This window comes from Fistularia commersonii, chromosome 17, assembly GCF_037954325.1.
Source record: "Fistularia commersonii isolate RoL2024-O1a breed Wild chromosome 17, RoL_Fcom_v1.0, whole genome shotgun sequence".
NCBI lineage: Eukaryota > Metazoa > Chordata > Actinopteri > Syngnathiformes > Fistulariidae > Fistularia > Fistularia commersonii.
Genome location: NC_141300.1, coordinates 9,182,834 through 9,205,200, shown reverse-complemented (window position 1 = coordinate 9,205,200; position 22,367 = coordinate 9,182,834). Strand labels below are relative to the sequence as shown.

Below are 22,367 nucleotides of genomic sequence, written 5' to 3'. Positions count from 1 at the left end.
CAGTGGTTACCAAAATCTGATTCCCTTCGCAGTCTACATGTTCCGTCCTGTCATTGTCTTTGAGAAGTAAGTAACTAAAAGGTTGAAATCTTAATTTGAGATCTTGTTGATACTGGACTGATTTCCAAACCACAATGGCACCAATCAATATCATGCTAGAAATCATTAACTATTTATTCTGACATCCATAATAAGTTTCACCCACTGCCCTCTTTCCCAGTATTCCTACGGTAACTTTTGGCTGAATAGATTGTTTTATGTCTTTTATATTTATCCAGAGCGTGGCTACCATTTTCTGTTGTAACTTCAACGGTCAATCGGTCAACTGACAAACAAAAGTGTTCAAAAATTAGGGTTCAAAAATTATTTCAAATTTTGCCCTATCTGACACAGCCGGGGGGACAGCAGCTGGGGCAATCTATTTTTTATGATTTTGCCATCTCATGTTAAAGGTGGTAGGGGCATGTATACCTAGTAGCAGGCTCTGTGTTTGACCTGAAAATGGTGGAAGGATTATGCATCCTATTTTGTCTGGGTTGACATCGATCTGTTGCAACCCAAACCTAGCCCCAAGTAAGTGGTGGGACAATGACTGAATTAGTTGATAAATTTTCTTTGGAAAAAAAAAACAAGTCAGTTGACAGCATTTATTTAATGAGATTCTGCATGTTTTAACTAGACACTGGTGTGTTCGGATCTGTCAAAAAATGAGGTGAGCTTAATAAAATACTTCACAAATATAGACTACAATCAGGCGCATGGCAGGGAGTATCAAAATAACCAAATCAGTTTCTAGAAATTATATTTTAGTGCGTCTGTTTGCAAATTGGTAGGTTTTATTGTGTGGGTCTTACTGTGGCATGCTGAAACGTTGTGCCGTAAAATCTCGAAGGAAGACTCTTGACAATTGAATTGGTTATAGAACTCAGATTTTAGTAAATTTGCAGGCACGTGCCACAAACCAACGCACAAACCATCCATCCCAGAAGAACACCGATTTCTTATGCCTTCATCCTAAATACAATCTCATTAGCATATCTAGTGATTTTTGATCGCTCCTTTCCTTGTTCTGCTCTCTCTCCACCAATTACACCCCATCTTCCCCTCGAGTTGACTTTCTTCTTATTCCAAGTTGTTCAGCTTTTTCTAATTAGGGTCCATGGATCTCTGCACTGTGAGGCTGAGACCCGTGCGAAGTCGGTTGGCCCGAGTTTATCTCACGGTTATCAGGTTTCCTCTTAAGCTGGTTACTGTTTTATTGGTGAAGGAGGTGGTCAGCTGTTTTTTTTTTCCCAGAAGGTCTTTTCTATTTATGAGGCGCAGTTCAAGCTGGGGGAAGGGGGGGGGGGGGGGGGGGGGGGGGCACAAGCCTATTGGAACAAGCATTTTTTGTAGGATTCAGGACCAACTCAATATTCTCCACTGACCTAACTGGACCTCAGTAGCTCTTTTTGGTGTTCAGGTGCAACCGCAGCGAATCCAAATGTGCTTACACTACTAATGTGTGGCTCCGTGCCAGGCACCGACCAGCCTGTTGTCCAGTTCGTTGAATACTGCACTGATGGATCCCCTGCCAACAAAGCAAAGGTTGCGCCCATCTTTGTCATGCCATCAAGGCTATGCTCTGCAGCCCTATACAGGTGGCTGTGTGATGGAAGGGTGGCACAGCAGCCTCTTTTGGTTGAGCCTGAGACCCCTGTTGGTGCAGAAAAAAAAAAAAAACACGGCACAATAGCCGTCTCTGACTCCCCCTGGGGTCTCATTTAGGTGAATAGTCTGTAGGTAGAGGGCTAATAGGAGAGCAAACAATGATTGAGAGGGTTGTAGAGCAGAGATTCTGCAAGCGCTATACATAAATACTGTTTCAGTGGGTCAGTTTGCCCTCTCACGTGTGGTTGATTTGTTTGATACCTTGGATGTCACTTGGCTGTAGCAATGGTGAAATGTATAGATATTACATCCCCCTGTCAAATGCAGCTTAAACCATATTGATGACATCAAGTGTAGTTTAAAATCAACTAAATGTAGTGGTTGTACTTCATTGTTGTTTTGCAATATCGACCATAGCATTAAAAATGTTTTATGAAAACAGATGTCCAGCTCACTTTAAGGTAAAAAAGAGACATTAGAGGTATTTTCTTTTTTAATATGGTGAATTATTTCTTTAAACTAACATTCTAAATATTAATATGGCATTGTAAGACATGTTAGACATTCAATAAACAGTTTGACTGTCAAATATTCAACTGGAATACATGGGGATTTTTCAGAAGGTAATTATCATTTCAAAAAGAAGAATGTTAATGTTATTTTGTAGCTTAGCCTTGTTATTGCTGTATTTCTTTGGTGTTTTCTTTATGGGTTGAGCAGGATGTTGTAGGTGAAAGAAAAGGATGTTGTTAGTGAAAGAATCATCAGAGCACTCAAGATATTGTGGGCTGACATTGTCTTAGTAGGTGATGTAACAGGCTGAATATAACACATAACCCTCTTCTGATGTATGTGTGTATGAGAGAGAAACAGAGAAAGAGAAAAAGAGAGGGAGATAAAGAGAGACAGAGAAAGCAAAGCTTACCAAAGCCACTCAGGGCTTACTGCTGCCTTGACACTTGTGACCCCATCCACCTTTGTTCACAAACCATTCATTCCTCAGCCAAATAGTATGTTTTGACAGCAATCTATCTTCAAAAAAATATTTTCATAATTAAATACATCCAATATTGCTGCTTAAATGCTTATCCAGCTGCATTTACATTTTTGTAGTGCTGGCTCAGAGGAGAGACTCAACTTATATGCTGAGTCAGTCCTACTCTTATAACTACATCAGCACATTTTCTCAAGAACCTCTGCTGATAGAAACCATTCAGATATTTATTTTTCATTTTTTTGTTTACTACGTAAAAACATATGTAGAATTTAAACTACAATGTAATATATCTATAAATACTGTGTCTGCAGACAGTTTTACTGCACATCTCTGAGTTGGATCTTCATGCGATAAGGTTTGGGAGTAAGTGTGACTCCATAGACTGGAGTGTAGTCTGGTTCCCCAGCATCCTCAGGCCAGATGAATTTGAATTTTCTTAGTAGCGTGACTGTAATGAGGAAGAGCTCCATACGAGCCAGACCTTCTCCAAGACACATACGAGGACCTGAGAGGCACACATGAGAATTATATGTAGTAGGATTTCAGAAACTCATGTGCATGTCACTGCGCATATAACAGGATGATGACATTTGAATATTAATTTGATTTTTAACTTTTGAATTCTTGTCATACCTGCAGAAAACGGCATGAAAGCCTCTGGCTTAACAAACTCTCCCGTTTCACTGAGAAAATTTTCAGGGTTGAATTGATGAGGAAATTTCCATTGTCCTTCTTCCTTAAGCACTGAGGTTAAGTTAGGGATGATCATTGTTCCCTGAGAAGAAAATTAAGGTACATTAGTTCAGATGTTCTCCTATTTCTCTGGGGAATGTAAAATAACATCATTATGGTTTGGTATGTTTGGTACTCATCTGCTTAAATTTGAATTCAAACGACTTTTCCCCATGTGGTAACACAGTTGATTATGATTTGCTTCTTACCCTGGGAATAGAATATCCCATAAGCTCTGTGTCTTTTGTTGTACAGTGTGGGACACTTAGTGGCACAGTGTTTGCTATCCTCTGCATTTCATGGATCACAGCCTGTGAGGGGATAAATTCATTGCAGTGCTTTACTGGACTGTCAGCAAGGAGAAAAAAAAAAGGACTTGACTCAGATGCAGTGATTACAAGCTCAACGGATCAATCTGACTGTTTGCTTACAGTTGCAGGCCAATAAAATCCTAAATAGGTTATATTATCAAATTAATGGCCAAGCAGACACTTTTTGCAAACTTCATGTTGCAATAACCACCAAAAAAATCAAATAAAACAAAAAATACACACACGCACATGTGCACACACAGTTTAATGATTTACCTGCATGTATGGCATGTTGTGTCTGTCATCAAAACTGGCTTTATCCTTCCCTTCCAGCACCGTGTCTATTTCCTCCTGGCAACGCTCTGATAGGTAAGGCGAAACAGGCGAGGAGAGAGAATTACAGAATGGATACAAAATGATTGTCTATCTGAATATTTGTTAATGACAGAAGTATCAAGTGAGGGGCCTGAGATTTGTTATGGTGCAAGCTGTGTTTAAGGCTTTCCGGCTTCTTATACAAGTACAGTACATGTGTTATGTGCATTCACAGCTCTCTCTGCGTTACTTTATGGCCAACTAAATACCAACCATAGAATACAGAATTCAGATATTTGTAGTACAAACAGGACTTTTCTGAAAATTCAATGATATGATATTTGCAAGGCAAAATAATTCAGCTGCATGTTTCTCTCAAGGGAGGGACATTGTCATAGTTGACTTTCAAGTCTCAAATTTGGGGCAGAAATTATGAAACAATAAACTTCATTCATGTAAATCACATCTGTTCAGAATGTAATAGGTGGTAGAGATGAAGGGATTGATAGGAAGTGCATGCAGGCAACATTTTATTTACAACATGGGATCATTTTTAAAGTCATTTCACATCAACAATAGGTGCTCCTTGCAGCAGATGCTTTTCATCGAAATGCATTCATTAAAAAATGACAAGCACAAATACCTTGCACGAGTGGGTGCGTCATGAGATAAAGGAATCCCGTTAACAGAGTGTTGGAGGTGGTGTCAGTCCCTGCAAAGTGAATGTCTAGAGCATAGCCCCGGAGCTGAGCTTCAGAAAATGAAGAGTCATCATCGCCTCTCTGAAAAAAAACAAACAAACAGAAGTGAGCGTTTCAAAGAAAGCAAACATTGAATTAAATTATAAGGTAATTACATATGAAACATAATAACATAATTACAAATGAAAGTATACCATCACATTAAGTGATGGTATACTTTCATACTATTGTCATCTACATTATCTACATTATAGTTATCTTTGCATTTGTCCAATGTAGGTGCTCTAAGGTGCAACTTTCAGCTTTGATATTAATTATCAAGGGTCAAAATGAGTAAAAAAAAAAAGAATATAATGTTTGTCAATACACTAGTCAGTAAGCAGGTGTTTCAATAAACAAGGAACTAATTCTCTATCTTATTAGATATAAGTGTATTTGTAAACAGCACCTGTTTGCACATATACACACATACACACCTTTTCCATTTCATCCAGATAACAGTCAACAAAATCTCGTGGCTGCCCGGGGACCCTGGTATTCTTGTGCTCCGTCATCACACGGCGTGCAAGACCCTGACATGTCTGAAGTCCACATTCAGAATATTTTTGTTTTTACTTTTCATTGCAAACCCTTCTCTAAAAAAACAATATCACAGAACTGATACATGTTGTAAATGTATTATACTTATGTATTTTTCCATTGAGAATTAGTACAATAAAGGGCACTAAATATACCTGAAAATTCCTAAAGGACTTCTGAAATGGCAGGGGCAGTTTACGAATCATGGGAAAGGAGTCATAAAGCTGTAAGTGAGATAAACAGAGCTTCATCAATTAATAATTAAGAGAGGTATGATGTGAAGTAAATGTATCACCTTGAACTCTAAATACACACAACTCAACCTTTCATCCTTAATCATACCATCGTTTGCATTAATGTACTTTCCTTGAATCATCCAAGGGATTAGATGGCTGTAAAATATGTAGTATGTAACTCAATTAAACTGCCCTAGTCGTAACTTACCATAGCCCAAGGCCCATTAGCTAGCTTAGCATTCTCAGTGAAGCACTGAACAATAACTCGGATGAACTCGTCGTTATAGTTGTAGCGTTTACCAAACAGGACTTGGCAGATGATGTTGGAGGACGCATTATGAAACATCATTTGAGGACTCAAGGTTGTCCCTGTTCAAGGTGAAAAAGAATGACGCAACACTGTTCAGTGACAATGCAAAGTTCTTCTGGGAAATGCAGGCACCTAATATAGAGGATTGTAAAATAATTAGATAAAAGAGGAAAAAAATGGAAGTCATTGTTGAAGGACACCATTTTCAATGGAAATGTACAATCACATACATTTTTGAGGATCTTTTTGTAAAATGCTTGCATCATTTTAACCCTGTTTTTGAGGAGACCACACTGGACATACCTACGCTCTTCTCTATGGTTTCCATCATGAACTGTATCTCTGCGAGAATCCTGTCCTCCATGGACTGCTTTCCCAGGCCAAAGTTCCTCAAAGTCATCAGTGCAAAGCGACGATGTTCCCTCCAGCTTATACCATAATCTGCCAGAATCACTCCTACAATATGTATATAAACATGTATAAAAGCTGTAAGAGCTCATATGTTGTCTCATATTACATTTTCTGACTACCGTCACCACCATGCTCAATATTATATAAACTGAATGATAAATTGCATGAGTGAGCATAAAGATTCCTGTACTTTCACATGACTAATTTGAATTTGGAAAAATGTGATAGCTGGTAAGAAGCCAGTTCTATCTATGTTATTTAAAACACATTGGCTGTAGATAGAGACTACAAAATTTACTTTGTGGTAAATGTAAACTAGTTGGACATAAGTTACTGAGAACCATAATTTGTGATTCATTAAATAAAATTTTTGGTGTTGTGCATTGTCAAGAAAGTAATAATACTGTTTAACTGCATTTTTATGCAATTCATTTTGATACATATGATTTTTATAAAAAGCTGACTTTGTCTGTTGTCACTCTCACATCTTGCCCACCTCTTCTTTCAGAGGTGTCGTTGACATAAAGGTCTTGAGGTCGTCCAGCAAATTCAACGCCCTTGGTCACCAAAGCTTCCTTCATGGCCTGCATGCCGCTGATGATAACAGCAGGTTTAAAACCAAGGTACAAACTGTAGACATTTCCATATTCCCTCCTCAGCTGCAATGAAAAAAAAATTTGGTTAGTGGTCATTGTGAACAATTTTGTGAAGAATGTCAAAATAATCGAAGAAGTTCATTGACCCCAATATGGGTTTTATTTTAGTTCCCAATATAGGGCATGACATTATGATACTAACCACTGAGATATTTGAAATACTATTATTATAAGTCTAAGACTAGGGCAGTACGAGAGTGAGATTTCCACAAGAGATTTGTGAAAAACTGTTTTTTCTGATATTTGAGACAAACAGACACACAACTTTATGCCTTACTCTGGTGCAAATACATTAAGATTTATATCTTAATTGTTAACCTTGATGGTTTCCAGCTATGTGGAGCAGTTTGATCGTATTTGCCATCTAAAAGCAGCAGGTACCGCAAAGTTTCCCTGTGTCCAGCCACACCTTAATAAATCTCCTGAAATATTGCTTTAACCTTGGAGTTATCTTTTGCACATAAGAGACCACTAGCGGATAGTCGTCATGCACAGTCAAAGTGCAAATTTTCAACTCTGAACAGGCAATAACGATGTGTTGTGCAATGAATGCAAAAGCATGTTTAAGCAAACCAAGCCATGTCGTGCATATTTCTGTATGCCCTGATTTTAGCAGATTTTACATATTTACTGTCCCGTTCAATAAATGCTTGAGCAATCAGGCTGTCATACAACTATGAAATCTAGACGAAGATTGAGCCGCAATAATAGGACACTGGAATCAGGAATTGGAAAAGCAAATCAGGGATGTTCTTACCCTCTCAAAGTCTTTCAGAGGGTTCTCTAAGCTCAGGCACAAGATATTTCCAAGGACCGGCAGGATGGTGGGTCCTGGTGGAAAGTTCTTAGGCCTCCGGCTTGTGGTTTGTATAATAATGAGGAAAATGCAAATAAATATGATGATGAAGGAAAACATTGTTGAATGTAGAGCTTTACTGAAAAGGGGAAACCAGTCAACTTTCTTTAAAAGAAAGCTTTTAGCTCCGCCTCCTTCGTTTGTGTACTTTGCCTCCTTTGCAAACCCTCCTATCAACAAGCCCTTTCTGGGTGTTCCTTTTGACCCTTGACATTTCCCCTAGTCCCCTACATATCTGCAGAAATATTAGAAATAATGGCTTATAATGCGGTAAAACATTTTATTTCCTTAGATTTTTACATTAGTGTTGCATTCCTATAATTGTTTTCTGGGAACATAAAGACATTTCTGTTTTTCAAAGCACTTTGATGGAAAATTCTCTATGAATATATGTGTTATGTTTATGACTATTATGATTATTATTGCTGTTATAATTCCTGTTCCGTGTGCAAATAACTGCCATTTATATGTGGAAAATATAAATTGGCAAAAACCTATTACAATATTAAAAAGCTTTGCAAACTGTAATACAGTACTATTGTTACAGGTTTTCACATACATTTTAGTTCAAGAGTCATTACATCTATGTTTGGTGATGGGATGAAGAAAAATAAATCAAAACCAAAAAATATGCATTCATAATGAGATATCCCAGTACCTAAGTAGAATCTGACAATTCTTTTGACAGATAAATTGCAGATAACACAAAAAATAAAATATGTAGCCAGTGAGTGGAATATGTCAGAGACTATTTGAAATACCTGGGAAAGGATGCAAATATTAATTAGAGGGAAGAAAATGGAAATCCAATGAATGACATGACTGAAAATTCTTGTCAAAATCTTCTTGTCTTGGCAACTGGACTTGAATTTCTTCACTTCACTTTCAAGTGAAGAAGTTCAAGTCCGGACAAGAAGATTACGACAAGAATTCACCATGACCTGGATGACTGAGAACCTCCACAGACAAACTGGAAATGATTCATATAATGAAACAAGGGTGTCAGCAAACATTTTAACACAAAAGGGGAAATTAAAGTCTGATTGTGATTTATCAAAACAACAACATACCTCATAACCTTCTCTTCTTCCTCATCTCCTTTCAGCTTTTCACTTCAGGAGTCGCCACAGCGAATCAACCTTCTCCATCTAACCCTATTCTCTGAATCCTCCTCTCTCACATCAACAAACATTATATCCTCTCTCACTATGTCCATAAATCTTCTCTTTGGTCTTCCTCGAGACCTCCTGCCTGGCAGCTCCAATTCCAACATCCATCTATCAATATATTCACTATCCCTCCTCTGTACATGACAGTACTGTACAATCCATCCTAATCACTCCATAAGAGAACCTTAGAATCTTCACCTCTGCAACCTTTAGCTCTGCCTCCTGTCTTTTTGTAATTGGAACCGTTTCTAGGTCATACACATGCAGCAGGTCTCACCACTGTCTTGTACACATTTCCTTTCATCCTGACTGATAGTCTTCTATCACATAGTACCCCTGACACTTTTCTCCACCCATTCCAACCTGCTTGAAGCTGTCTCTTTAACTCTTTTCCACACTCTCCGTTGCTCTGGACTGTTGACCCCAAGTGCCTGAAATCCTCCAACTTCTTGATCCCCACTCCCTGTAGTCTGACCATTCCACCCGAGTTCCTCTCATTCACACTCATATACTCTGTCTTGCGGCAACTAACTTTCATTCCTGTCCTTTCCAGCACATACCTCAACCTATCTAAATTTTCCTCAACCTGTTCTCTGCTCTCACTGCAGATCACAATTTCATCTGCAAGCATCATGGTCCATGGAGATTCCTGTCTAACCTCATCCGTCAGCCTGTCCATCACCACTGCAAACAAGAAGAGGCTCAAAGCTGATCCCTGATGGAGTCCCACCTCCACCTTAAACTTCTCTGTTACCCCTACAGCACACCGTACCAGCGTCTCACAGCCAGCATACATGTTCTGCACCAGTCTAACACACTTCTCTGCCATTCGAGATTTCTTCACACAATACCAGAGTTCCTCTCTTGACGACCTGTCATGTGCATTTTCGAGGTCTACAAAAGGACAATGCAGCTCCCTCTGACCTTCTCTATACTTCTCTATTAGCATTCTCAAAGCAAATACTGCATCTGAAGTATATCTGTAGTACTGTAGTAGCCATACTGCTGTTCACAAATGCTGACATCTGCTCTCAGTCTGGTTTCCACTACTTTCTCCCATAACTTCATTATGGCGCGTCAACATTATCCCTCTATAGTGGCTGCAATTCTGCACATCCCCCCTTATTCTTAAAAATGGCCACATCACACTTCTTCTCCATTCCACAGACATCTTTTTCAACTTTCTAAGATCCTGTTGAATAATCCAACCAGAAACTCTATCACTGCCTCTCCAAGACACTTCCACACCTCCACAGGTATATCATCAGTACTCACTGCCATTCCACTCTTCATCCTCTTTAATGCCTTCCTCACTTCACTTTTACTAATCTGTGCTACTTTGTGATCTAAAAAAGTTACCTCTTCTACCCTTGCCTCGCTTTCATTTTCCACATTCATCAGCTCTTCAGAATACTCTTTCTATCGTCCCATCACTCTTCTAGCATCTGTCAATACAATTCCCTCTCTATCTTTAATCACCTGGACCTGGTGTACATCCTTTCCATCTTTATCTCTGTTTCGCCAACCTGTATAGATCATTCTTTCCCTCCTTACTGTCCAACAGAGCATACAGGTCATTGTACGCCCTTTGTTTTGCCTTTGCTTCCTCTATCTTTACCTTATGTTGTATCTCCCCGTACTCCTGTCTGTTCTCTTCAGTCCTCTCAGTATCCCACTTCTTCTTTGCTAACAACTTTCTCTGTATATACTCGTGCACTTCCTCATTCCACCACCAAGTCTCCTTATCTACTTTCCTTCCAGATGACACACCAAGTACTCTTCTACCTGTCTCCCTGATAACACTAGCTGTAGTTGTCCAATCATCTGGAAGCTCACCCTGACCACCCAGACCCTTTCTTAACTCCTCCTTGAAAACTGTACAACACTCCTCCCTTTTCAGCTTCCACCACTTTGTCCTCTGCGCTGCCTTTGTCCTCTTGATCTTCCTTGTCACCAGAGTCATCCTACAAACCAGCATGCTATGCTGTCTGACTACACTCTCACATAGAACCACTTTGCAGTCACTGGTCTCTTTCAGGTTATGTCGTCTATACAAGATGTAGTCCACCTGCGTGCTCCTACCTCCGCTCTTATAAGTCACCCTATTTTCCTGTCTTTTCTGGAAAAAGCTGTTCACTACAGACACTTCCATCCTTTTTGCAAAACCTACCACCATCTGTCCCTCTGCGTTCCTATCCTATATATCAAATCTACCCATCAGTTCTGCATCCCCTCTGCTCCCTGCACAAACAATGCCCATTGAGGTCTGCACCAATTACCACTCTCTCATCTCTGGGGATATTCTGCTGCACTTCATTTAGCTCATTCCAGAACTTCTCCCTCTCCTCTAACTCACATCCCACCTGCTGGGCATAGCCACTAACAACATTGAGCATCACACCTCCAATTTTCAGTTTCACACTCAAAAGACTATCTGACATTCTTTTCACCTCCAGAAAGTTCCTAACAAAGTCCTCCTTCAAGATAACTCCTGCTCCATTTCTCTTCCTCGCCAGTACTATGATAGCACAACTTAAAGCCTGCTCCTAAACTGCTAGCCTTCCTACCTTTCCACCTGGTCTCCTGGACACACAGTATATCCACTATCCTTCTCTGCATAATGTCAACCAACTCTCTAACTATTCCTGTCATCATCCCAATATTCAAAGTCCCTACTCTCAGTCCCAGACTCTTGCCTTTCCTTTCCTTCTCTCTCTGCTTCCTAACACGCCTTCCTCCTCTCCATCTTCGACCCGCGGTAGCCCAATTTCCTTTGGTACCGATGACCTACAGGGCGCGGTCGTTGTTAACCCGGGCCTCGACCGATCCAGTATGATCCGGTTATTATGATTGATTCGCATGTTTGGTTTTGGCAAAAGTTTTAGATGTGCTTCCTGACACAACCCTTTGCATTTACTCGGGCTTGGGACCGGCTCAGGGAGACACCCTGAGGCTGCATTCTCATAACCTTCTCTAAATATGTCCAACAAACAGACACACCGAAGCCGGAACTAATGCACGGAGTAGCTTGAGGAGCGGGGACATATTTACCGGTGACACAAAACGTCATAGGTTTGCGAGAGCTGCGGAGCCGAGTTCGGTAAGTTCAAATTACATATTTTTAAAGAGTTATATTCCCGATCGGTGGTCCTATGATTGATGTCAGGTCCTCCCAACATATGCATGTATCTGTATTTCAAAATGACTGTTTAAATTTACTGACAGCGGTGATGACTGGCCTGATTGCTAATGTAGCTAATGCTAGTCTTCGTACACGGACGTCCACATGCACTCTTTCTAAGCCTATTAATAAACACAGGTGGCTGCACAGACGTGTCACATCATTCTGTTGCAAAATAAGGTCTGAATCGGTCGTCAGACGCTAAAGTACATTTTTGCTCCGAAAAGCGGTGTCGTCTTGTGGCTAACGTTGCCCTTATTGTCCTTGCTTTGCAGAAAAAACAAAGCTGTCACCATTAAATATCAAATCTTATTTAAAAACATTCCCATTGTTTCCTATATAGGCCGTGGATCATTTGACCGGATAATTTGCTCTCATTTTGGAGGAAAAGTTTGTTTCCTATCCGATATTATCGTAATTTCGTATGATAAACACAAGGGGGCGCGAAACATCCATAACTGGCGTCAGTGGAACTGGAAACTTACTGTACATTTTACTGATGGTGCAGTGTGGCTGCGCTAAAATAAGAAATAAAAATACAACCATTTGTTTTACCATGAGTTTCAGCATTATTTTAAAGCAGGGACATGTCTGACTGATATTGGCGATGTTCTGGATTTTGGATGTATTTTGGCATGGGTTCTTATTATTGATCAATGCCACCGTTAATCAAATTTTTCATCTACTTATTTACTATTTTCTGTCTTCGCCAGTGAAAAAATGATCTTTCCTAGGATTCCAATATCAGTCAGTTGTATTAACAGTCATATTGACTAATTTCCCATGGCCCCAGTTGGGCCCTTTTGTTTATTTTTACTTTGAAAGTACAGTTCGTCTGCACAAAATCATTGACGTTACCCTGCTTGCATGACAAATTCATCCTGAATTAGACTGGGAGTATCATTTTATTCATCTGTCCAGTTAGAGCTGGCACCTCTTGACACACTATTATCTCTGTTAATTCTTCATGAAATTTTAATCATATTTATGATGCTGTCATTTGTGGGCCGTCCACTTTTTGCCAATGTTTGTCTCATTTACTGCAGACAAACCCATCCATAAGTATGATCTCAATCACCAGTTTTCTCTTGTTTCAGATAAAACAAGGTCAGAATAAAAAATTTGCATTGGACCAGTCAAATTTGTTTTCAAAAGTAGAATGATGAAGACTCGGCTGATGAAAAAAATAAAGAAGTAACAAGGATCGTTATTTGGCTAACTAGTTTTTTGTAGACAGCAGTATCACTGTTATCCCACAATATTACCATCAATTTATTGTTGTGTTATACCAACGTCTATAATGGCTTTAGAGGATTTTAAAATGGTGCTGCTTTGGGCACAGAAATGTGTTTTAATCCATTTCATTAGTTTAGTCTCCCATTGAACTGCATAGCACAAGAGTAAATCAATTAAATTGTCAGCTATTGTACCCAAAGGAGTGAGAACCCTATTGACTGCTCTAACAAGTAGTCAATGAGGGTGCTGGAGGAATTCACTCGTAACATTGTTGGATGTTTGGTCAAATGATCTCTATGCTCTCCCGCAGGTCAGTTGTAATGGCAGGGGGAGGAGAAGCAGGCATCGACCTTAGCAGGAAATTCGTGACCGAGGCAGAACTTGATGAAAGGAGGAAGAAGCGACAGGAGGAATGGGAGAAAGTCAGGAAGCCTGAAGATCCCGAGGGTAAGGGCGCCCAAAGATTCAACGAGGCCGAAGAGACGATCTCGAATATATACTTAGCTTTGCATTCGTGCACTTTGTTTCTCCTCCTCAGAGGCCCCCGAGGAGGCATATGACCCTCGTTCCCTCTATGAACGACTGCAGGAGCAAAAAGAAAAGAAGCAAGAGGAGTTTGAGGAGCAGTTTAAATTCAGTGGGTGTCTGATACTCTTACACTTTCAAATCCCTTAGTCAAACTTTTGACCTGCGCTAACAAGTGAGACAAAACTGTCAGATATTAGCTAAAGTCTGCATCTTAATAGCAATTTAAATGTAAACATGAAAAAAATATACTTAGATACTATCTCCATATATGATGTATTTAAGTGCCAATTGTGAATGAGGTCCAAAGAGGTTAATTACTACAGTCCTCAGCAATTTAATCAGAACTTTTTATCCTTAAGGGCTCTATATTTGTTGTGTTTTCAAATGTCTTTGTATAATCATCAGTTTCTATTCTTTCCTGCTGTTACTGTTTGAAAATGCAGGGTCAAATGTATTTTTCATGCATTTCCTTCATATTTTTTTGACATGCAAAACCATATCGTATCTTCCCTTGTTTATTATTGATTTTTTTGTAGCGGTCTCTCTAAACTAAGCTATTGGAAAGAACTTCACATTTTGAGCTCAAGTAAGCAACTGTCAGTCACCCATGTTGGTGAAACCTTGCCAGCTTAAATCAGCTAGTGCGAGTTCTTTATGCAAATAAACAAAATTCTGACATGTACCAAAAACTCTTTCCACTCAAACTGGCAGCAGTCCATCCACTGGATGAAGTGTATTTGTTTTGTTGTCTACTTTCATATTTAGAATTGAATGCAGCCCTGTCTTGCACCCACATAATGGGAGTTTAGATTGAACTGCAGTTTCTTTGAGTACGCAGTGACCTGGGAGTGACCTTGAAGGGCGGCTTTTTCAGTGCATTCTGGTTGTTGCAAGAGGATAAACTACTTAATTATCACTGTGATTTGAGCTCATTTTCTTGTAGTTTTGCCGCACAGACAGTTGCCATCGAAAACTGGTAAATATCTCTTTAACACAACAAAAGGTTATCTTCATTGAGGATTTGAGGGTTTTCTGTGTAGATGATGGCCACTTCAATGTGGATTTGCACAACATTGATATGGGTTGTTCAGAAAAAAATGTTTTCCTTTTGCCACAAGTTGTGAGTATGTGTGTTTCCATGGTGACAGAGAATATGGTGAGGGGATTGGACGATGATGAGACCAGCTTCCTGGACGAGGTCTCCCGGCAACAGAGTCTGGTGGAGAAGCAGCGTAGGGATGAAGAGCAGAGGGAGCTGCTTGAATACAGAATATCCTTTTATCATGTGTTTGTTTACACAAAGAAACATTTTAATTATCCAGTATCACCCTGTGATTATTTGCCTGAATATGCTAATTTGTTATCCCTTACTTTAGTAAGCGCTTACTAATTTTGCATCTTCAGAACAAGCACTGCGAGGAACCGGGCTCCCAGCAGGGCCAATTCGTTTGCAAAGGTTGTTTTGTTCATGACATGACGATTGGAGGAGACTTGTCATGGAATTAGCAGGAAGACCTCATGCACTGCAGCAAAAACAAATTTTGAATGGAGCCAGGATTATGTGGTTCTGATATTGCGTGGGCCAATCCGGCACACACAGTTATACATTTAATGTATTCATTTGAATGGAAAAAAGAGCAATTAATGTTATTGTTACACTGGCCATCTATGTGAGAAGAGTCAGCATGGTTCATTAACATATTTGAATAATCCAGATTCAGTCATATTCCACTAAAGCTGGCCTAAAATGGTGAATTACCACTGCAGTTTTATCGAGTGGCAAACTAGTCAGTGTTTTGTTTGCACATCAGTCAGGAGTTCCTTTCTAGGATAATGAGTTTTTTTTTTTTTTTTTTTTTTTTTTTGTGCGACATTTATTTATTTATCTCCTGTGTGACGCTGCTTGTTGGACTTCAGCTTTAATTTACCCGCTGACTTACATGTGGGGAACTGTGACTTTATTGAGTGCGTGTGTGTAATAGTGCAAACAGTCTGAGGATCTGGGCTGTGGTTATCTGTTAGTGTCTTCTGCAAGATCTTGATCGCGCCACAAGAATAGACAAAACCTTTTAATTTCAGGAATCAGGATTTATACACACAGGCAATTAAGTTCCTGCTGTCTTGCAAGTCGACTGAGTTGCAGTGGAAAGGAAAATATATATTGGGTAAATCATTAAGAGACACATTTTTGCATCCTCAAATTATTTTTTCCGTTTCTCAAGCAACCTTTTTTTTCCCTTTTGGCCGTAAAATTAAACCGATCCAGTTGAATGCAGCAGAAAGTCAGTAGTTATTCATGAGTGATACTGCCTGCCCTGTTAATTTACTGTATTTTTTGAACCGAGTGCACCCAAAGAGAACCCGTGAAAAGATGGAAGGTCCTGACTCTTATCAGGAACCCTCTTGCATCAGGACTATAGTTATTCCCGCTGTGACAAACCCTGTAGTATTAAAGATAACATTCTAACAACCCAAGAAAAAAAACATTAACCTAAATTTTTTTTTCAATCTCTTATTATAGTTGTGAAGCTGTTTTGTGTAATTAATGTAGTCTTTCCGGCAGTTAACACGCACTTGAGCTGCCCCTTCTTGAATGAGTCTGCCAGATCAGTGACCCGAAACTTTTTCCACTTGGATCAAACGTACCCACGAGTAATTTTTAAATGATCTAGGGCAATATAGCTGGTACATTTCAAGTTATGCATGTCAGTTTTTTCAAAGAGGATTAAAGATTAAGGCCCCTATGTGACCCAACTGACCATGGTAGAGGGGCTCGCGCGTCCCAGTGATCACTGGGAACTATGTTGTCGGGGCCCCTGATTGGAGCCAGGCTCGGGGACAGGGCTCGATGGTGAGCGCCTGATGGCCGTGCCTTCACCCATTGGGCTGGGCAGGGCACAGCCTGAAGGATTGACATGGGTCCCTCTTCCCCTGGGTTCACCAGGGGGGTCAGGTTGTGCGAGCTGGGTGGTGGCCAGAGTGGGAGACCTTGGCGGTCTGATCCTCGGCTGCAGAACCCCCCTGCAGGGTGGCCGAACTCTTTCTAAGAGATAGGGCGAGAAGTTCGGTCATCCAGGAGGAGCTCAGAGTAGAGCCGCTGCTCCTCCGCATAGAGCCGCTGCTCCTCCGCATAGAGAGGGGTCAGATGAGGTGGCTCAGGCATCTCATCAGGATGCCTCCTGGGCGCCTCCCAGGGGAGGTATTCTGGGCATCTCCATCTGGGAGGAGACCATAGGGAGGACCCAGGACATGCTGGAGAGACTATGTCTCCAGTCTGGCCTGAGAACACCTTGGGGTCCCCCCAGAGGAGCTGGACCATGTGGTGGGGTGCTCGGGGTGCTGCCCCCGCGATTCGACTTCCGATAAGTGGGGCAAGATGGATGGATGGATGATTAAAGAATCGTTTTAAATTTGCCATAGTAATTCTTACTGTTAACAACTCAGATCTGATCACTCCCTTTAAATTAATAATATGCACTAATTGAAATCTGTTATTCCATCACAGCATCACATCATGCTATTGACAGTTCCTGCTCATAGACCATGTTTGATCTCTGATGCTGATCTCTGTGCAGAGACCCTTAGCATCAAATGTTGATAAGATAAATACTGTGGAGGAATTCACCATCTACCTATTAAAACCTCTCATTGTCTGCACTTACTTTACATGTAGAGGCTGGGCCACAAGATGTGGTCATTTTTAACTTCCACGTCCAGATGCTTTGCTTCTGGTTCCTGGGCCTTTTCTTTCCATCAAAAACCTGCCTGGCCACAGAAAACAAAGAGTGTGAAAGAAAGGTTTGTCTGCGCATGAAGTACTTAGTGGGTTGTCGTGGAAACTGTATCATTGGCTGGTAACTACGGTGACGATTTAAAGCAGTCGTCTGCTGCTCTGAGACCTATGTAAGTAGACACACACACACACACACACACACACACACACACACACACACACAGATGCAGACTTTGGCAAATGCACCGCAACCCCATAACTGTGCATCTGAATCACACATATACACGTTAGCAGTATCTAAAGCATGGGTGTGGGTATGTGTTTTCATCCTGTCTTTGCATCTTGGCCCTATTTCACGTCCCCTGAGCTGCGTCCATCACGTTCTTGTTTTAGCCTCTATCTGTGTCACTTCCTCGCTCCTCCTCCTGTCGTCACCTCAAATTCTCCTTTTGCAGCCGAATAAAACTGTGCCACCCCTTGCAGCACAGAATATGACTTGTTGAATTCACCTGCTCCGAGTGCGGCCCCTTCCTGTGTGCACAATATATTCACCTTAACTCCATGCTGTCACAGTGCTCTCGCAAGACGAGCATCCGTCGACAGCCGTCAAGAGCCTGAAAAGAAGGCGGTACCTAAACAATTAGGGGCAGAGCAAAGAAGCAGCCACCTGTCTCAGGCACATTTATTAGCTGGAGCTGTCAAGAGACGCAGGTAGGTGTGCACAAATACACACACACACACTTTTACTTACCAAGTGCTTAGCATTAATGTTGGACTCAACAGTTGTAAACAAAACCATGTGGTCCATTTTTACATCCAACAGATATGGAAGTACAGACAATCCTAGTGTGTGTGTGTGTGTGTGTGCGCATGTGTGCACTCACAAAAATAAAGGGAACAGTTAAAAAACGCAATGAAACTCCAAGTCAATCACACTTCTGTGAAATCAAACTGTCCACTTAGGAAGCAACACTGATTCATTTTGACTTGTTTTTAAAGACATTACATCAAAGTTGGATCAGCCTGTAGTGTGTTTTCCCACTTTAATTTTGAGTGTGATTCCAAATATAGAATTATTTCTTTCTTTCACCACAACTTTTTAGATTGGCTGCATTGAATTAAAATACATTAAATGAATTATTAAAATTGTAACTTGATCTGGTTTTGGCCAAGCCTACCAGCACCATTTTAGCCTTCATGAAGGCTCCAATATTCCCACTGGCTCATCCCTGTCCTTGTTTGTCTCCCCTGGAGAAAAAAAAAAGTTTTGTGTTTTTGTAACAGTTTTCTTCCTGAAAGCAACGGCCCTGTAATGGCCAAAAAACTACTGACGTGAGCAGAGGGGCTTGATTCCTTTGACCAAAACAACAAGCTGAAAGTGGTTTCGAAGGAAGGATCTAAACGCTTTGTCAATCACTTTCCCATAGCTCCACAGATACGGCAACACAGTAATGTTCCTAAGTGTTTCAGCCATGGATGTTGTGGTTCTCTCACACAGTTCCTCCCAGTCGTCAGACGGCAGCAAGAAACAGAAAGTTGAAGTCACGGCAACGACTCAAGAAGAAGACAAATCCAAAGGTGGGCACCAGCATGAGACCTAAAAGGAGAAGTTCAAATTGTAGACCAACAGGACCATCTCTGACTTCTTATCCTTTTGACCTTTGGTCCAATAATAGCTCATGATTTGACATAATCACTCAAAGAATGTTTTTAATGTATTCTTTAAAGTAGAAGACCTTATTTAACAATGATAATGTGATAAAATTAGACAATCTCAAAATCTTTGTACTTAAGACCTTAAAACACTTTATAGCCTTGACTTGTTACCTTGACACTTTATAGTTTTATTTGTATTTCTTATTCTCCCCCCTTTTTATACTGTTTACACAAATTCCTACTATTATTTATTATTGTTATGTTTTACTTGAAACTCTGGCACAACAATTTCCTTTGAGATAAATAAAGTTATTCTTAGAATTAGAATTGGTCAGCTACAAGCCTCAGCTTTGTGATATTGGTTTAGACAAATAAAAGTCCTTAACTATTTTCATACCGGACCTGAGTAAATGAAAACAGATGAACAAAGTCCAGACACAAAACCGATAGTCCATAGTAATTGTGTGTGAAAGTTTGTATTTGCATATTGGCTAAACCTACCTAAATAAACCTTGGCAGAAAATATATGATTATCCTACTTATCACCTTCAGGTGATATTGACTTGTATTGTAAGATATTTAGGCCACCTTAGTCACAGTATATGTCTCTGACATTTCTCGATCTACGTTCAGCCAAAATTCGGGGGGGGGAGCACGTTTTCACAATCAAAGTCTAACGAAGCCTAATGGTAACTAAAGAGCACATGAGCTTTGTTTTGAAAGTAACTAGTGCAACAGCCTCAATTCAGACAGGTGTCGACCAAGGGACCAGCTAAAAAGGCCCACTACAGACCACAGACCGCAGCCTCGAGTTCAGGGACAAAACTTCCGCTTCTAACTTTGAAGTAGTTTATGCACCCGAGCAGCAGGACGTCTGCAGCTGACACCATTTTATTGCTGTTCAGAACAGGAGGGAGGAGCCGGAGGCGGAGCAGGGGGAAATGAAGATCAACAAAAAGTCCCCGGCCTGACACCGAAGACCCACTCGGCCCCCCTGAGCTCCAGTCAAGGGGTGATTCACCTGCCCTCGGCAGCCGTGTGCGTCGGTGTTTTACCGGGACTCTGCGTTTATTCTGGCAGCAGCGACTCTGACAGCAGTTCGGACAGCGAAGGTAGTGTGGGCGCAATCATGTTGCCGTACCCTCGGCACAGCAGGACCTACAGATAGATAGAGACACACACTCATGCGCGCACACACGCACACATAGCCAGGGGTATGCTTTCACTGCTTTGGAAACAGCTACATAATAGTAACTGACACAATGCACATACACAGATTATAGTGCCCAGACACACACAAACACACAAAACTTTAGGCAGCAAGTCATACAGGGCCAACACACTTGTACAAAGGAGACCGTGTTTCACAGCTGTGAGTTCAACTGTTGCTCTTTGTCAGCAGCGAAAGAGCAACTCAGTACGATAACCTTGACAAATATTAGCATTATAATTCTCTTCTGGACTAAATCTGTGCATCTATTTATGCTTGTGCTGTTGTGGCAATCAAACATGACGCCTCCACCCTTCCTTCCCCAATCACATCTCATGCAGTTTAAGACGAGCATCCAATCCCGCACTGCCTATCCCGATGACATCCCGCCCCCCCTTCACCCCCCTCCTAACCCAAGCCACAGTGACTGCAAGCTGTGCTTTTGGCTGAGGGAACAGTGATTGACAGCAGTGGCGAGAGAGAGTCTGCTTAGACTGTGTCACATGACTCGCACCTTTGTAACAATCAGCTGCAAAGGAAAGCCCGGGCAGGACACACACTTCTCTCCATCTTGGGGTTCAATGCAGAGTCTAAAATTGTTTGGAAAATGTTTTAAATGTTTGTGATGTAATGTGCTCTCTCATCTGTGTTGGAAAAGATGCTGTATTGTTTGCTGACTGGAGAAACTTCTGTAATGTTCAAATTCTGAACAAAGAGAAATAAAGAGCTTTCCCTAGTAGTGAGAGTGTGTGTTACAGAGGGCTGGAGCTGTGGGATCCACAACAGACTTAAAAAGCATGCAAATTTTTACATGAAAATGTTTCAGTCATTTCATATGTACGACTGACCTGACCATCCCAGTGGTCCTACATTATTTTGAAGGAAAAATCATCTCGATGGTAACACGTCTCAATGTAAAATGTTGGAATATGTGAGTTGTTGCAGGAAGACAGTAATCACAGGTGGGAAAGGAAAAAGTTCCTTTTTTTTCTAAAATCTATTACCCCATAATAAATGGCCGTGTGCACATTACCCAAGAGTTGGAAATCTGAATCCCGTGGCCCTTTAAATTTTAACTGGGACAGTTGATTAAAAGTACATTGATTCATGACAAGAGTTCCCACATATGCACATGAGACATGGAAAATGAGGCAAAAATTATCTTTAACTCAGCCTTTGACAACATTTTGAGATGCATACGACTTGAACAAAAGTTTAATTACTAAATATCAAGAATAACCTTAGAGATTAGTACCCAGAAATGATCTGAACAATTAGACTTAAGCAATAAAAGAACAAGACAATAACACCACCATTATACTTTTCCTAAAGATTGTGTTATTTTGGGTAAAATGTTCTGATGTAGCTGTCAGGGTTTGACTGACATAAAACCAGTTTGGGTAAAAGTGCATTTCTGGGATTTGATTAATCCCAGAATTGGATTTCATCCTGCAGATGAAAACCTGAATATTGTTAAAGTGACAGTTGAAGCTCAGTATCACTGGTGCAGCTAGAAAAAAAGATTGCTGGGACAACAACAAGCGGACATAAGAAAGGAGGACTGGAGCTTTGAGGTGGACCAAACCAGTCTCCCTGTTGTTTTTCCTCCATCATGCTACTTATTACAGATGGAGAATGTTCGAACATCGACTTTGTCTTTGAAATAGTGAAACTCAGATTGGATATTTTCAAAAATAGATTTCCTTCCCTGTCACCTTTCGTTTGGCCAGATTTAGCCTGAGCTCTGCTCGATCTCTGCTCAAGAGTCTCAGTGGAAGCAGTAGGTTGGGATTCATTATGTCTGCAGTTCATGCAAAGTTTAAAAAAGTATTTTTTTGGATAATGTGACATTTTAGAGACTTTGACTTTTTTTTTTCTTTTCCTTTCACAGCCCACCACT

General features: G+C 40.6%; 2 protein-coding genes across 3 annotated transcripts; one reads left to right on the top strand and one right to left on the bottom strand.

Moving 5' to 3' along the window:
* The first annotated feature begins 12 nt into the window (after nucleotides 1-12).
* psme3ip1 (proteasome activator subunit 3 interacting protein 1) lies at nucleotides 13-21,203 on the top strand. Of its 2 annotated transcripts, XM_086162679.1 has the most exons (10): nucleotides 36-66; nucleotides 6,751-6,865; nucleotides 11,918-12,023; nucleotides 13,651-13,787; nucleotides 13,879-13,977; nucleotides 15,017-15,139; nucleotides 18,174-18,312; nucleotides 19,100-19,179; nucleotides 20,163-20,369; nucleotides 20,809-21,203. In XM_086162679.1, exons 4-10 carry the CDS (start codon nucleotides 13,661-13,663, stop codon nucleotides 20,811-20,813), a joined length of 780 nt encoding a protein of 259 aa, XP_086018805.1. In that variant the 5' UTR covers nucleotides 36-66; nucleotides 6,751-6,865; nucleotides 11,918-12,023; nucleotides 13,651-13,660; the 3' UTR covers nucleotides 20,814-21,203. The 2 variants fall into 2 exon arrangements, with proteins under 2 accessions (XP_086018804.1, XP_086018805.1); XM_086162678.1 differs by lacking the exon at nucleotides 20,809-21,203 and having other exon boundaries at nucleotides 13-66; nucleotides 20,163-20,558.
* Nucleotides 2,131-7,883, bottom strand: LOC147224972 (cytochrome P450 2F2-like). The gene is made up of 11 exons (XM_086162677.1): nucleotides 7,656-7,883; nucleotides 6,739-6,901; nucleotides 6,135-6,287; nucleotides 5,730-5,890; nucleotides 5,441-5,509; nucleotides 5,183-5,287; nucleotides 4,649-4,787; nucleotides 3,967-4,052; nucleotides 3,589-3,690; nucleotides 3,281-3,422; nucleotides 2,131-3,152 (listed from the first exon to the last, which is right to left on the bottom strand). The coding sequence occupies exons 1-11, from the start codon at nucleotides 7,812-7,814 to the stop codon at nucleotides 2,965-2,967; spliced, it is 1,467 nt and encodes a 488-aa protein (XP_086018803.1). The 5' UTR covers nucleotides 7,815-7,883; the 3' UTR covers nucleotides 2,131-2,964.
* Nucleotides 21,204-22,367: the final 1,164 nt, after the last annotated feature.